Source organism: Balearica regulorum, chromosome 1 (genome assembly GCF_011004875.1).
Source record: "Balearica regulorum gibbericeps isolate bBalReg1 chromosome 1, bBalReg1.pri, whole genome shotgun sequence".
Taxonomy (NCBI): domain Eukaryota; kingdom Metazoa; phylum Chordata; class Aves; order Gruiformes; family Gruidae; genus Balearica; species Balearica regulorum.
In genome coordinates this window covers 199,208,340-199,224,371 of record NC_046184.1, presented here as the reverse complement: position 1 = coordinate 199,224,371, position 16,032 = coordinate 199,208,340, and the positions used below count along the sequence as shown (strand labels likewise).

Genomic DNA, 16,032 nt, shown 5'->3' with positions numbered 1-16,032 from the left:
TTGTCCACACTTCTGTGGCAAAGCAAGGGAGTTTCCCCTGATATTTATCATACATTAAGGCATAAATCAGACTGGTTTGTACATACAGCAGTGCACCACTGACCTCTACTGGATGGCTTTTTATTCAAGGCAGCCTAGACTTCAGGGTGATCATCCCTGAGGATGACTGCAGACTGAGGTCATTGCAGCCATGTCCGTGGCACACACCACAGGAATTCGCTTTGTGATTGTATTGTGCATGCAGCTTGAAGAGTTTGACTAATACCAGTAAGGTCTTTGAAGAACGAAGAAAAATACAACTTCCTTTTAAGCCCACACTTTGTCTACCTCCAGAGTTTTACTGTTGTACCTGACTGCCTATGTCAACACTACTCTGGGAAGTAAGCCAGTATTTGCTTCAAGATAAGGTACCCAATCTATAACAACACTTCTGATCATATAAACTGCCTGGGATGCTCCTGGTTACAAATCCTATTCTAAAAGTCTTTACAGAAGGATCTTGCAAGAGATCCTAGTACTTAACTCATCTTGTTCACACCCCATTGCCTCACCTTTATCCACAGCTACTATTGGGCAGCCATAGTATTCAGCACACATTAAAGACCACTGAATCACAGATCTACTGGCCAAACCGGCAAGGAAAAAGGAGGGAAGAAAAAGACAATACCAATATTATTCTTCACGAGTTCAGCCAACCATTGTTGCAAAGACTAAGGCCATTAACCAGTCATGGCACCAGACTACTGGTGCTGCCTGATAAATGAGACAGTAGTTGGCATGGGAAAAAAAAAAAACAAAACCCAAACCAGAACACTCAAACATTATCAGTCCCATGTATCTAGCCTGAGACACAACAGACCAAGCAGGCAACCAAAAGCCCCTGACACTGGGACCAGCTCACTGTTCACACAAAATGGCTAAATAGTAAGCTGCTAATACTGAGTTGCAATTAGTCATTTGAAAGTGTTAGCAACCACTTGCCATCTTCCTGCTTTCCCCAGACTGAAGGTAAGCACACAACACACCACCATGAAAACGCTATTACATATTACACATTCTTGAAAGAGCAGTAGAAGCAGGATCACAAAAGTACATATGTTTCTGTCCAGACAGGAGAGATCCAGGGCTGTCAAATGCACTTCATCCATAGCAATGGCAGTATATTAATGAACGACACATCTGCCTTTGACACAGTTTTGAAAAGGCTCAACAGAAAGAATACAGAGGAGCCAGGACGTAGCATAAGAGCATGGCAATGCAAAAAACCCAATCAAAGTTCTGAGATCTCCTAAACTTATCACACACACAAACTGTTTTCCAGCCATGGCACACTCAGGACGTCTATACTGGCATTACACAAACTGGATGCTGCAATGAGAGCAAAGATTTTGTAACGGGAAAATACAGTTACAATCATTATGTTTTTCCATGATAAATGCAAAGTTGCCAATATTGCCGAGTTTAAGTAGGGTCTGCAACTTATTACAAGTCACTTTTTACCCTTAGAAGATCAATTCCAATTCTGTCTCCAGGTCGAGTGAGCTAAGTAAGTCCACTTGTTAGGTTTGTCAAAATTTTTTTTGCATCATGGCACCAGAACTGACAAGTTTATGCTGGGAAACCTACCTGCTAGGAAGCGTTTTCTATGTGTCTTTTTTTTATTATTATTTGTTTAAGTTCAGGTTCAAGTTGGAAATTCCCACAAAAACCAAAGTTGGCCTACCTAAAATAGAGCGCCACAGTTCACATTTCCGCCTCTGACCACACAGACCCAGCCTGAAACCTGGGTCTCCCACACAGTCACAGATGCACTGGCTGAAAGGGGCCCTGGGAAGTCTCAAGTCCAGCTTGCACCTGCAGCAGAAATATTGCTAACACCAGATTATGTTAGCCTTGGTTTTGTGCAGCTAAACCTTGAAAGCCTTCAGGGATGGAGATTTCACCAGCTTTTTGGACAACCTCTTACCTCTGCATACCGGGCACATGCCAACACCATAACTGTTCTCAAAATACAGCCTTTGTAATTGTAAAAAAAAAAAAAAAAAAAAAAAAATCAGTCTTATTTAAATTATATATTCTAGCTGCCCGGGGGACTGCCTGCCACAAAGGAATGAGATGAGAAGACACTTCCCTTTGTAGGTGGTTTCAACTACAGAATAGCCAGGTAGAACCTTTGGAAAGATGGAACCTATCCCCTTCCATTAAAGCCTATTAACACGTTCTCCAGTCAATTCTGCAAATGAAGGCATTTTCCTTAGCTAGTTAGTTGCACTCTTTTTGGTGGTGGGGGGTTGCAGCGTGGGGATATAAAATTGAAAGGTAGACTCATTTAGTACAAGCCTGATTACTCAAGCCCTTTATTACAAGTTCTAGATTCCACTTACAACAGTACAAAATTCTTAAAGTACTTCACCTTGCATCTCCCCACCCCATCCCTGGCTACGTTTTTCTGGCCCCCGCATCTTGTTTGTTTTTCAGAGCAATTTTGCTCTGACAGCATGGAAAAGTTAAGGTTGCTTAATACAATACTGCACTTTACTATGTATCAAGTCCAATAAAATTTACAGTTAAATTAATACTTAATGAAGAGAGGAACTATGATATTCTTATCTCAAGACTGCTTGGCTCCAATTCGTTAAAGGCCTAACATCTTTGAACTATGCAGAAGAGCAACCTATAGTCAGACAAACCTGACATATAAGCAATTCTCACTGAACTCCCTTTTGAGTTTAGATTCACTATCACGTAGCATTAGCACCACATACCAGTTTTCAGAAGGCAGAGTTCTGTAGAAGTCCATTCTGGAAGAACAGAACTCACTAAAAATTTCTTTTAATTTTAATTAATTAAAATTAAATTAATTCAAAGGGAGAGGGTCCCTACCATTTAGCAGAGGGTCAAAGTTGCTTCCCTTCTGACCAAGTATTTCTATGTTATGATACTAGTATTGCATTTCACTTGTACCTATTCAATAAAAGTAGTGGTAGTAATTTTATGTGCTCATATCCCTAGATACAACTATCACTTCAAAGTCAACTTTAATCTGTCCCAGAAAATTTTTCTACTTGGGCTAAGAGAAGAAAGGAAGGATCAGAAGATATACTAGAAGCTCTTTTCTAAGTGTACTGTTCAGTGCAGCTGAATATAATAACATAGCTTTAAAAATAATCTTGTCTCTACATTTTAGCGCAGACTGCTTCCTGAGATCCTCTACAATTTTTTTCTGAAGTTAGCTATAGCTTTATGCATACAACTGTTTGGGTTTTATGTATTAAAAAAAGTTACTTTCTCCTGTGTCCTGGAGGGGATACATTTTTGGGCCTAAGTAAATACCACATTTAACCAGCATCCACTTCTAGAAAGAAATCACAGAATGCGTGCACAAATATCCAAGTTTTAGTGTTCTCTTCAGAGTCTAGACCTAAACTTTTTCTCCTTGCAATAGTCTTTCATTATACATGCAGAATTCTTCTATATAAAACATGAACCAATTACATTGGGAAAAAATACAGCATTTCCAATGTAATTAATCTTTATCAGTAGCTTAATTATGTTTAGAACAGTAGCACAGTAACTATTTGAAAAAAATTTACACATTGCATGAATCTTAAAGGTTTTTGGGGCGGCATGCACTAAGCCATTTCTGCATCCTATGTTTTAGGATTAGTTTCAGCAATAGGGTACTACTTGTTTTTCCTAATTCTCATTATTTTAAAGTTTAGCAATCTTGCATCCAAACTAGAATCATATCGACTCAGAAGAAAGCATACTGGATATGAAAAGTTACATTTTCCAAGCAGGTTACTACAGCATGCATTCAGTAGGTCAAGTGTGGCATAAAGCTGTCCATTAGTTTGTTTCTTCAACAGAACAAAAGGTTGTTCCATTAGAGCAGACACTGGTTAATAATGCTACTAGGACACCTGGTTCAATCCAATGTGCAATCGTTTTGTGTGTCAGGGCACTGACTGCAATGCGTCTGTCAACAGTAGGCAGGTAGTAAACCCATCATACCATGTTAGGCCTCCATTTCTTTCTCTATCTGGTCTACTGATATTGCGGCAACACAATACGCATTTCCGCTTGTTTCATTAGATCCAAATTCCACGCTTTAATCTTATTTTTTAACCATAACCAAGTGTTTTGAATAAATTTACAGATTACATTTCAGATTTTCCATACAGCTACATGCAGGCTCTCATGATTGTTGTAGGACCATTCCAGACTCATCCTAGCCCTCTTGCAGAACTACACACCCCTGCTGCCAGCCTACTGTTTTATGAGAGTTGAATTCATTAGATTAATGAATTCTGAAGTGTTGTCCTTTATGTAAATTCAGAACAAGTTACAAGTCAATGCACTCAAAGTCAATCACAAAATAGTTAATAAATACTTAAGTATCATTTCTGTCATCAAGGTAGTAACATCTCCTTTTAGGAGTGAGTATTATTTACTACTCAAATCCCACTTCTCTTTTGTTTAGAAAAGGCAAACTACAAATAGTCCTCTGTACACTCCAGTTTCTCCTTAGTATGTAAAGTAGCTCCATACACTAAAAGCTCACTGCAGACTAGAATGGAAGAAATACTTTTCAATACTAAAAAAACCAAAACAACACAAAACCCTTAAGCCTAAAAACTTCCCTAAAATTCCTAGTGATTTGGAGACAAAGGCAAGCAAATCCCAGCAAGTCCAGAGAAGTAGCCACCAGCTGGCTTTGTCAGACAGCTCCAACAGGCATTCATTCCCCTGGCTGCTCTCTCCTACGACGCCTCATTACCTACTCAAGCTCTAGCCCTTACACAAGTATCATATCAGTAACTCAAAGGGTTTTACTGCAGGTTGTATGCTATGAAATCAGTGCAAGGAAGTTCAAGTTTGACCACATTTTGACAGGTACAATCACTAAATTAATGGTTGAAGAAACTGCAGAGCTTGTGTTCTTGTCATAAAAATGACATTGTCCTGAAACTAGGCTTTTTAACTAGGATGTTACAACAGCCAAGATACACAAGTTAATTATAAGTTGAGTTAAGAACACCTTATGTAAAAGGCAAAACCTGCCTTGAACTCCTATGGGACAGCACACGCAGGCACACCCGAACAGCGCTCTACCCTACCACATATGGTATTTCATGCCTCACTTTTCCAAGCTGAAAACCTTGGAAGGCTAAAGTCCTCATTTTGCTACTAGAAACAGAAAAAAATCAGGGATGAATGTTGTCTCTACTAACGCAGACTGCAAAACACGCGCAGTAATTCAGAATCTCATCACAGTTACTGCTATGACAGCAATTCTGAAAAACGAAACAAAAAAATAAAAAACAACCCAGAAGTGTCTCATCTAGGTGTAGCAACAGAGATGTTAGGTCTGACTAACATCTATCTGGAAAGATGGGGAGGGGGAGAAATAAAATTGTAGGAGACAGACTTTCCTCCTCTTTTGTTATCAAGGTTACCTACGAAGGGCTCCTGAAGTCACTCCTCTGTGCTATAAGCCTTGTTACAGGAAGCAATCAGAATACAACACTCCACACCCCTTTTTTAGGTACAACTTACTCCCCATACCTGCTGACACATTTCACTGCAAGGCATCACGAAGGAAGGGCTGACACATTTAGGTTGATGCCGATCATGAAGCAACCTGAACTTTAGAATTAAATGCTGATACAGCAACATAAGATTGCACGCAAATCCGCTCTACAAATGCACTCTCTCTAAGAGATATAAAAAGCCTTATTTCATGACCAGCAAGAAGAGGGTGAATAGAGCCAACCAGCCACTGTCCCTTCTAACATAAGAACGAGGGGCCAAACAAAGCAACCGAGGAGCCAGGTTGAAAACAAACAAAAGGGAATAGCTCTTCACACAGCAAGCAGTAAACCTGCAGAACACAAAGTCCTTTGGCAAGGAGGCCACAAAAGGCTTTACATAGGTTCAAGGGAAGGTTAGAGAAATACTTGGAAGAAATCTAGAGTTACTGAATACACAAGCAATTCCTAGGTACTGAGGGTTGGGGGAGGGGAGCAGACAGGCAGGACTTGAACTTGTGGCTCTGTGGCATACCAAAAGCATGTGGCTTCAGCCATAGTGCCAGAAGGCAAGAGAGAAAAGGGCTGGTGGATTGTGGGTCTGAGCCAGTACGATTGTTCTTGTGCTCACACTCTCAGATTTGCTCCTTCCCAACCTCTACTGTAACTGATCAGTAGATACATCTTTAGTGGAACTAGCAACCTGTTCTTCTAGGACTCAAAAATATTAAGAATTTTAAAAAAATCTAGTTATAAAATAATAATAATTGTAGCAGGACTCCTCAGCAATCCATATTGACCTACTTCCATTTTGAAAGAGTCTTTGTTGTCTTTCTATGCAAAAACTCTTACATTCATGTATTTTAAGCTTGGCCTATAGATAACCTAGTCATGGTAAACATCGTTTCAAGAATTTGGATCTAAACTTAAGCTCTTAAATCATTACTTAAGAATTAAAGTGCTCTTCAGAAGTGATATTGAGAGATTTGGAGCACAGTTGTTCTGATCTTAACAGGACCTCTACTTCTAAGTTAAAGCCTTCTTCAAAGCTTAAAATCTATACTCTCTTGAACAATAAGATATGACTGTTCATTCATAATTACAGAAATCCCACAGTTTCATTACAGTCCCAGTCATTTCAAGTCCAGTGACCTACCGGATATTTTCCAGCGCACTTGTTAGCTGCTGTTGTGCAATATCATAAAGTTTCACTTTGAAGCCTCCAGCAGCAAATACCATCGCCCAGCTGCGACCAATAAGTCCACTGAAAAGAAAATAAATATCAACCAATTAATAGAGAAGCATTTATTTTGGGGAGGGAGGTTTTATAAACATTGCAAGAAGGAAGACAGAGCTTGGACTCTTCGATATTTGATTAAAAGATTAGTTACATATCAATAAGAAATAAATCTCTAAGAGAAATATCCTTTGCTAGCTATGTAGGAGCTTTTCTGAGAGCTGGGAGAAAGATAATGAGAAAGAAAAAAAAAAAAACACCAAACAAAAACCACTCCACATCTCCCCCCCCCCCAAAAAACCCCACCAAAAACCAAACAACAAAGCCACCAAACAAAAAGGACAGCAGAATCCAAATAGTAGGAACCACTACCTTGGGACACTGGACTCAAGTTTTGTCAGCTACAATCTTAAGCTGGAATTGGTGCATGGAATTGTATTAAAGAGTTTGTTTTGGTTTCAAATTTAAAACTCATCTGTTCAGTTCATAGTCTAAAAATGGACAGCAACCCATTGGTCCAAGAGTTCAGGATCCTGCTTCAGAGATGATCAGAATACCTAATGCCCAGCTACTGAAGTCACGGGTCCTCAGCAATTCAGGAAGTACCATAAGCACGTGAAAAGGAAAAAAAAAACCCCAAACTAAAAACAACCAAGCATGGGTTTGATCCTACTTTTCCACCTACCCACCTCTAGTGCTACCTTTATTTTTAGATGAAGTACTCTACCATGCTGGAGGCACACAGGAACAGTCTGCCTGCACCTTGTGGTAAAGTCACATTACTGAGAAATACATAGAGGAAACGTTGTAACTGACAATTTTATCAAGTCTCTCAAAGCAATGCAGGTTTTAACTTAATTAGATTCATAGCAGGCATTAATCTCTTGAAATGGAAGCACTGAGGCACAGTGTCATAAGCTTAAATAACCTGAGATTGAAAAAAAAAAAATCTAACAGAGACAAGAGCAGAACTCCATATCTATGACTGTTATAGTGGGGGTTTTGATAACTACATGCATTTCCTGTCATTTCCAAGATCATTGTATTTGAAGCATTAAACTTAAGCAACCTCTGGGAAGTGGAAAATGCAAGGCCACTAGTGCATCAATAAAGGATTAAAGGGGACTAAAAGTCAGAGATAAAGCAAGAGGACAGACGAGAAAAGAAGGAAGAGAAAAACAGGAACATGTTCAACCTTTGGTTTAAATATAAAAAAAAAGGAACAAACCAGGAAGTTTCAGGAAACAGCAGGAATCAGTGGAAATAATGGGACAAAAAAGTGTGAAACTTTGCATTTAGTGTTGTTAGGTGGACAGTAAGTTCTCACTCAAAACTTACCATAAAAGAGAAAAAACACACACACAACTTCACTTCAGTAAGCCCAGACCTCAGCAGTTCTCAGGCAAACTACAGAACAAGCATATTTATGGAAAAGGCAAGGTATGGGTCAAGGTTTATTAGATACTTTAGCCTGCTAGGTAACAAATATTTGTAAAATAAAAGCATTTGGGTCAGTTAAGCGTATCTCATCTTCTAGTATTTTTATAAATTAGCATAGTATCTCTGAAATTGCACTTTCAAATTAAATTAGTTTCCTTAAATCAGTGTTCGACCAAAAAAAAGTTGCTTTTATTTTGATACAGGTTTTTAGGATTGTGGGGTTTGCTTTTTCTTTTGAACTACAGAGCGTACAAAGTCAATGGTAGGTATCGGGCCTGCACTGTTACTCCACTGCACATGACAGCAACGTTATAACCTGATGTCAGCATATTTGAGCCCAAGACAGTCCTTTCTGACACTTTCAGCACCGTCATTTTGGGTCCAGCCATGAAGCAATAACCACCAGATCTGCTCACATAACTTCTGTGGACGCTACCAGGAAGTTTTTCTGCCTTCAGTAGTGCACTTGTGCCACAGAGAGCAGAAGCTGAGCTCTGCTGGCCCTCTGCACACCTGTGAATACGAGTTCCCCAAATGCCACCGGTAAGCTCCAGCTTTGTCACCGTCACATGATGGCACCAAGACACGTGTCCCAAGACCTCATGCAGTCTCGCTAATAAAGTCTGTTGCAGCCCATACTTCTAGAACCAAGTTACAGTGGCACTTAAGGGAGTGTTACCTTTTTCTCTCCCCACCACATTATTGTTCAAATAAAGAACTTCAGGTTTACTCAAGAACAGGATGAAACAATGCCTTCTCAACAAGTAAAAAACACTGCTGTACCTTGTGGCAAGACAGTATAGTCTGTCAGAGACTTCGGAGTTTCTTGACATAGTTGACAAGCAGGATCTTAAAGCTCTGCTCAGATTTCTCCACTCCTCTTGCACTTACACACACACAAAACATTACAATGAAAAAGAGCAGCACTCTGTCAGATCTAAAGGATGACTGACTTCAAGCTGAGATGCTGTGGAGGTCTGCTTGTTGTGGGTTCGTGGCTTTGGTGGTTTTGTTGGATTTTGGGGGTTTTTTTGTTTTGTTTTTTTTTTTTTAAGTAGCACAGCGCTGTCAGGGACTTAAGCAAAGACACTCTTCCTAACGAGCCAAAGGGGTGCACTGCCCCCCGGGTTCCTGAATCCCGGCAGCAGCACGGACCCGCCGCTGGCCAGACCCGCCGTGCGCCGCTCCCCTGCTCCAGCCCGGCTCTCCCCAGCAGGGACGACACACGCTGAAACCCACCGACCGCCCCGAGTTAGCACCTCGCTGCGGCGTCCGACGCCTGCAATGGCGGGCACAGCCGAGGCAGCAAACTCACCGCCCCGCTGCCCGGGCCTCGCCGGGACGGCGCCCGAGCCCCTTCACGCGTCCCCGGGCATCCGCTCCCAGAGGCCCCGGGGCCAAGCCTGGCTGGCACCTCCTCCCCAGGACGCTGCACCTACGCGCGGGAGAAGAAAGACTTTACCTGCCGATGATCGCAACCTGCGAGGGCTCCATGCCTGCGGGAACCGGGCGATGCGGGATGAGAAACCACCACCGCGCCGCTAAGTGCCACCTCTGCCTTAATGCGCGCCCGCCCCCCACCCACGGCTCCCGCCATGTTACGGCCGCCCCCATTGGCTCCTGCTACGAGCGCTCCGATTGGTTCTGCGCCGCGCCCCTCAGCGACCGCTCCTCGAGCCGCCCGGTGGCCTTCGCTTCCCCGACGGGGAAAGTGCCCGCCCAGAGGCGGCGCGGGGAGCGGCCGGGCGAGAGCGGGTACCGGTCCCCCACGGGCTCCCGTCGCCTCCAGGCTGCCGGTCCCTCCACGGACCCGGAGAGGTCTCCCCGTCCCCCCTGACCTACCGGCAGCTCTCACCTGGGCCGAGTCCCAGCTTGCCTCCTTCCCCTCCTCATCCTCCACAGGGCGCCGGGGGTACAGCCATGACATCTCTCACAGGATCAGCGCAACCTTCCCCAGGATCTCGATGTGCTGGCAGCGCTGCTTTGGCCCCCGTGGAAAGGCAGGCCCTGTGTGTTCACCCTCAGGCTGAGCAAGAGGTAGATGGTGGGGGTGGTCACCTGCAGGACAAGGGCAGGAGGTCAGCCTTTGCCATACCCGCTTTGGGGTGAGACAAGGCCAAGGTTTGGGTACAGGCTGAGGTTCTACCCTACCATTAAAAAAGGTAGGCCCCTACAGCCACGTAGTCAAAGGTGTTCAGGTGCCCCAGGTGAGCTCCCACCTGTGAGAGCCTGGGCCCTGGCATTCACAGCCGCCTTTGAAGACACAAAGGCCCCATCACACTTTGGCCAGAGAAAGTACTAGAATACATCAAACCCCATTGCTCTCTATTTTTTGACAAGGGCACAAATGAATTACAAAGTAAAGTTAAAATTTTTAACTATTTCCATACTTCTTTTCACATTAAGCAAGGCCTTATTAGTCTTAATAATACTTTATTCTTGAATTCTGCATTAAAAATATATTTTTGCTGTTTTTTTACAAAAACTTTTTTAAATTGTGCAAAAATATGACATTACAATGTCAAATAATTGTTTAAGCTGCTCTACAATATGTACTGTTCCTGTTGGCGTGCTGTGTTACTCATTTTTTCTAATTCTGTGTAGTTCCTACTCATCTGCATATTGCTCTGTAATCATGCTGGATGTTCCTGAAAAGAAACAAAAGTTAACATTTTAAATGCTTACTTGTTATCAAAGATTATATTACTGTATTCTTAATAGAGCTGAGAAATACTTGCAAGCTTTGTGTTTCTGGCTTTCTGGGGAAAAAAAAAAGTTGAAAATTAATACATTTCTTCTCAGAAAAAATGTTCTGTAGTTACTGATGAAGTTCAGTGAACCTTTGTTTGGCTATAGTTTCCAAGAAAAAAATAAAAGACCTACATAATCATTTTGTATCTCCATCCCCCTCACTAGCACTTTGCTAATCCAACTGCATTCAACAAGGAGACAGAGATCTCGAAAGTATAAATTCCTAAAGGCTTCACGAAGACCGCTCAAAGGACAGCAGGTGGATAACCAAAGTAGTATGTTCTAGACTTCGTGACCATCCACGTGACCCAAGACCTGTCAGTAGCTGGGAAATGGAGGTGGAGCAACGTGGCCATAACTGACCCACAGGAAGATGTAAGGAAGTGGGACAGAAGGGTGCTGGATGCCGTGCCAGTTCTGCTGCTCATAGCTTGTTTAGGCTGGTGTAGAAAGCATGATTTTATGATTTTAGCAAGTACAAATTTTGCTCCTTTGAAGACTGACTCAAAATGGCATGACTTGGCACGTGTTACAAAGACTTTTGTCTAGCCAAAGCGTAACTAAAGCAGTCTATGTATACTTATTTTGTGTGCTCAAGTTTTTACTTCAAAGAGAAAAAAATAAATTCCTAGAACATAAAACTAATGTATCCTGGGCTTTGGAAAACATGGTTTTCAGAACAAGTTCACCATCACTCCTATTTGGAAGTACTTATCAGTTATTTAATATTCGTTGAACTCCTAAGATGTGTATTTATACCTTAAGTTGTCTTAAGTAATAGAATATTAGAGCCAAAAGCCATTCCAGACAGACAAATGGATTTAGCAGAATTAAAAGCTCAGTTAAATTGTTCAGGAGGTGTTACTACAGGGGTTTCAGAGCTACTCCCCGTTGTGGTAATAGCAATTACAAGCCCTTTAAGTTCTGTTGGTGAACAAAACAACAGGTCTGTGGCAATGAAATCTGAACTATATCATTACCATCCATGTATTAGAGACCAAGGCACATAGCTCTGCATTGGTTATTTGATTTGTGTATGACAGAAGCCACATTCCCCATTGTTTCTGGTGACCACACTCATGAGTCCAAACTGGATCAAAAGTGGAGAAAGAGAGAAGTCTGCAAGAAGAAAGGAAACTATGAAGAGTTAAATTCTCAGAAGTGTAAGTCAAGGGAAGAAAATGAGGTTTTTTACAAAAAAGAGAAAAGTTTCATTTTTGTGTAATGGCTTAAGAATTTTTAGGCCCAGTACTTGCAGCCTCCGTGAATAAGGGACAGTGATTCTGCTCCCTCTTCTGCAGCTCACGTGGGAAGGCCAGACAGTACCCTCAGCCCAGAAACATCAAAAACCTGTAACCCATAATATGGTGCGAGGTCCTGGGCTCCACTAGGGAATGAAAAGTCGGGCTTGGATTGGCAGCAGGAGAGGCCCCAGTGGAGCAAATATGCACTCACCAGTGTTTAGATTCTTTCTTCTAAGTCCAAGAGCAGTAGGAGCAAACTTGGCTTGTGTTGGGAGCTGCACAGTTGATCTCTCCATGGTTTTAGTCTCTTTCTATTGAGCATGCTCCTCTGCTGCCCCACGTGAGTAGCTGAAATCTGCTACTGGCAGAAGGGAGGAGGTGGGTTTACTGCAGGGGAGGAGCAGGACGGTATAAAAGAGTCATGTAATAAACAAGGGGAAATACCTAGCATTAACTGTGAGCCCCAGGGAAGCTGGATAGGAAGGAGCTGTGAATTCCCCCTTGCAGAAAATAAAGGAATTGCATGCTTCTAAAATGCAGTGTCCTAGCCTGAGCTTTTGGCATGGGATGAAAACAGAGGCAGAGTTCACGTTTGTTAAGTATTAGATATTGGTTTAATATGTTACTTGCTCACCAGAGCAACCAGAAAGTACGTTTCTTTTGTAATGGACTATGGTACGTTGCTACTATGATCTTAATGGTTCAGAAAACACAATGCTCTAAAATGATAGCTTTAATTTAATAACTTTATTCCTGCTTTGTAGCGTTCTAACTAATGGTTTGCATACTGTAATTGTAACTAGTGATTATATTAACATTATGCTACAATTAAAACTATAATTTTAATTATTGCTAATAGTTCATGCAGTTAATTTAGGTGGTCTTTCACAGCACAAATGGTCTGACACAAATACTACCAGTATTGCTAAAATGCTGATTCTTGAAGCTATCTGCAGAAATCAGAAAGTAAATAGTAGTAAAATAGATATTATAAAAACATGATTCAGCAAAACTTGATGGAATTATATCCTTTAATAGTAAAAATATCTGTTAACAAGATAATTTTCCTGTTGCAAGTGTATTTTAAACCCCAACTACATATACATTATTCATAACATGTTATTCATAATGAGGTTCTTCCATTCATTTTGTTTGTTTTCAAATTGTACGTAAATTGATTTACTTGCTTTACTAAATACAGACTATACAGTAAATTGATGTTTAGAGCAGAACTATACTGAATATTTTCCACCTTTAGAACTGTTCTGAAATAGCTTTTAAAAAAATTTCAGTATAACTCTATAAAATATTTTTACCTAATTAATTCCTCATTAAGAACCTAACCCTGAAAACTTTCTGATCCTTGTACTCACCATTGCATCAAGAGCAGCTCTAGAAACTTTATTTTCTAACTTGAATTCTCTTAATGTAATTTATGTATGTTTATGCACACCAATTCAGAGATCACAAATATAAAATGGATTTTTAAATCTCCTACAAGAGACAAAAGGCTTCTTTAACTTATTGTTTCTATGTTAGGAAACATTAACTGAAGAACTTTATGGTAAAAAGTGTTATAGCGGTGTGTTTTTAACAGCTCAGAAATAATGAGATAATATATGAAGAGTCTAACACCCATACTGTTCATACAGTTGATAACAAAGGAAAGTAATATGCAATATATCTGTTGATGAGATAAATGAGCCCAGAGTATCAAAGCTATAACATAGACCAGTCGGCAAAATACTGAACAGTTGAAGTTTGAATTTTCAAGTATAGGAAGAGCATGATTTGAGACTTTAATTTTTTAATTTTTGTCTTTAATTTAGATACCATTAAGTTCAATTACCATTCAACTCTTAAATTTTCAATTAAAAAATATTTTGAAAGGTTAAGTATTAGAAAGGTTTTAATTTTAAATGCATTCTGTATTTTCTTTCCCTTCAGTAATTTTTAGAGGTATGCTGACAAGATCTGTTAGTTCCCAGAGGAGCAGTTAAAAGCAGCTTCACTGTCTGTGGCAGTCAAGCTAGCTGGAGGGTCTCCGCATGACAGCAGAAAATTCTGAACACCTGGTCAGTCCAGAATTCGATGCTAGAAAATTCCTTTTTAAAGACAATAATGGGAGAATTACTTTTTCAATTCAGACTATTTTCTAAAAACACCAATTAGTGGCTGATCAGATGAACAGTTAAAGTGCTAGAGCAAGGGTAAGGCACGGACTAACAGTGATTATAACAGGCACACCATGGCCAGTAACCCCTGAACCTGAGTTAGTAGGTCCTGGAACTGTTTGTCTGAGTCCTTATTTGCAATGTTACTGCTGCAAAAAGGCAGGTACACCATGTATTGAAAGGCAAAGAAATTTGTACTCTAATATAGCTTCATGGTCTCCTTAATCTGCTGTAAATTTTCACTGAATTTACTGGATTAGGTACTTGATGTATTGAAAGCTAACTGAACAAACGTGATCAGATCTGTAGTTTGCTTCAGCTGCACAGGCATCTAACTTGGTGCCAGAGGACTGATCTGGGGCAGGAATGAAAATCAGAAGGTGCGAAAAGAACGGGACAGCTTCATTTAGTGACAGTGCTAGCTTAATCCAACTTAAGATGATCAGGATCTCACCGCATACAACATTGCTTAGGCTCTATACTAAATTTATGATGGTTTTTTGGGAGCTTCACATTCCAGGTTGCCCTCTGGATTTAGCCAAAACCAGTCAAGACAATTGCATCATATGGGTTTCTCCTGGTAGCATGATCTTGTTAGACGATGTCCTATAGTCACAACCCATGAGTAAGGTCCCATGTTGCCACAAAGGATCCTGAGATTTCTGAGGTTTGTGTTAAATCTTCATGCATTAAGGTCTATTTATACTTCATAGCACCAGAAAAAAATAACTGTAGATGACACAGCTTTTAGAAACATAAATCTGTTGAGACTCTCATGTTGTTGTGAGGATGTCAGAAGTAGTAGCTGGACTGAGAGGCCAAGGAGCTGGGCCAGGGAGTGTTCCCAGCTCCTGGCCCCTGGTGCACACTCCGGCAGTGTGGGCAATGTGCAGCATTGCCAGGGGCTGGACTGGGCGCTGGAGTTGACTGTCTCTGGGGTTAAAATAGCCCAGTATAGTGTTAGTTAGTTAGCATTCTCCCAAACAATTCCCAGTATGGTCAGGGACTGCTTCCAATAGCTGGTTTGAATGTGTACAGCCAATTTTGGAGAGTAAGGAAGTTAATATGAATATGGTCAGATTCCAGTGGTGCCTTGGCACCATTTCATGCCCTGCCTCCTTATCACAGTGCCTTCTTTCCACTGCCCCAGATAATTACGCTGAAACATCAGAATATGCTGGGCACTAAGTATGCCCAGGTCCCTGGTATGGACAAGCAGGGGAGCAGAGCTATGGCTCTTGCTACAGAATGTACCTGCTGCTTGGGTACATATGAACGTGTCTGGGAACAATCAAAAAAAACCTAAAACCATAGGCTCAATTATATATGAGGAGTCACAGGCAGAAAAGAGGGGCTAGAAATGTATCTGTATTTCTTATGCTGAAATTCTTATTCATCATTTGTGGCAAGTAACTAACTCACCTGAATTTTTTTCCCACCTTGTCTGTTATTCTGCAAAATACTTGTATTCCAGTCATGTCCAAAGGTCTTGAGTCTGAAGTTTCTGTGTGAAAGTGGTTCATGCATGTAACGCCAACAGGTTAATGCAAGAAGTGATAATGTCTTAATACTTCTTTATGTTATCTTTGTTTCTCTTGTTGGCAGCCAGAGTAGAAAGACCTTTCACTCCTGTCCTCTGTGCCTTATCTCTTCAG

The 16,032-nt window shown here is 41.1% G+C and overlaps 1 protein-coding gene across 5 annotated transcripts in view; it reads right to left on the bottom strand.

Annotated features, from left to right (window-relative positions):
- The window catches only part of CRYL1 (crystallin lambda 1), a 93,070-nt gene extending 82,868 nt beyond the window's left edge, over window positions 1-10,202 (bottom strand). For 4 of the 5 annotated variants that reach the window (XR_012833390.1, XR_012833391.1, XM_075742214.1 and 1 more), the window contains exons 1-2: window positions 9,671-9,830; window positions 6,688-6,795 (exon numbers count right to left, since the gene is read on the bottom strand). Coding sequence is in view for 3 of the 5 variants with exons in the window: in XM_075742214.1 (XP_075598329.1) it covers window positions 6,688-6,795; window positions 9,671-9,822 (260 nt within the window). In the remaining 2 variants the exon portion in view is untranslated. Of the gene's footprint in view, window positions 1-6,687; window positions 6,796-9,670; window positions 9,831-10,063 lie in introns of those variants that run through there. The other variant, XM_075742215.1, reaches the window with a different exon arrangement.
- Between the last annotated feature and the right edge of the window lie 5,830 nt (window positions 10,203-16,032).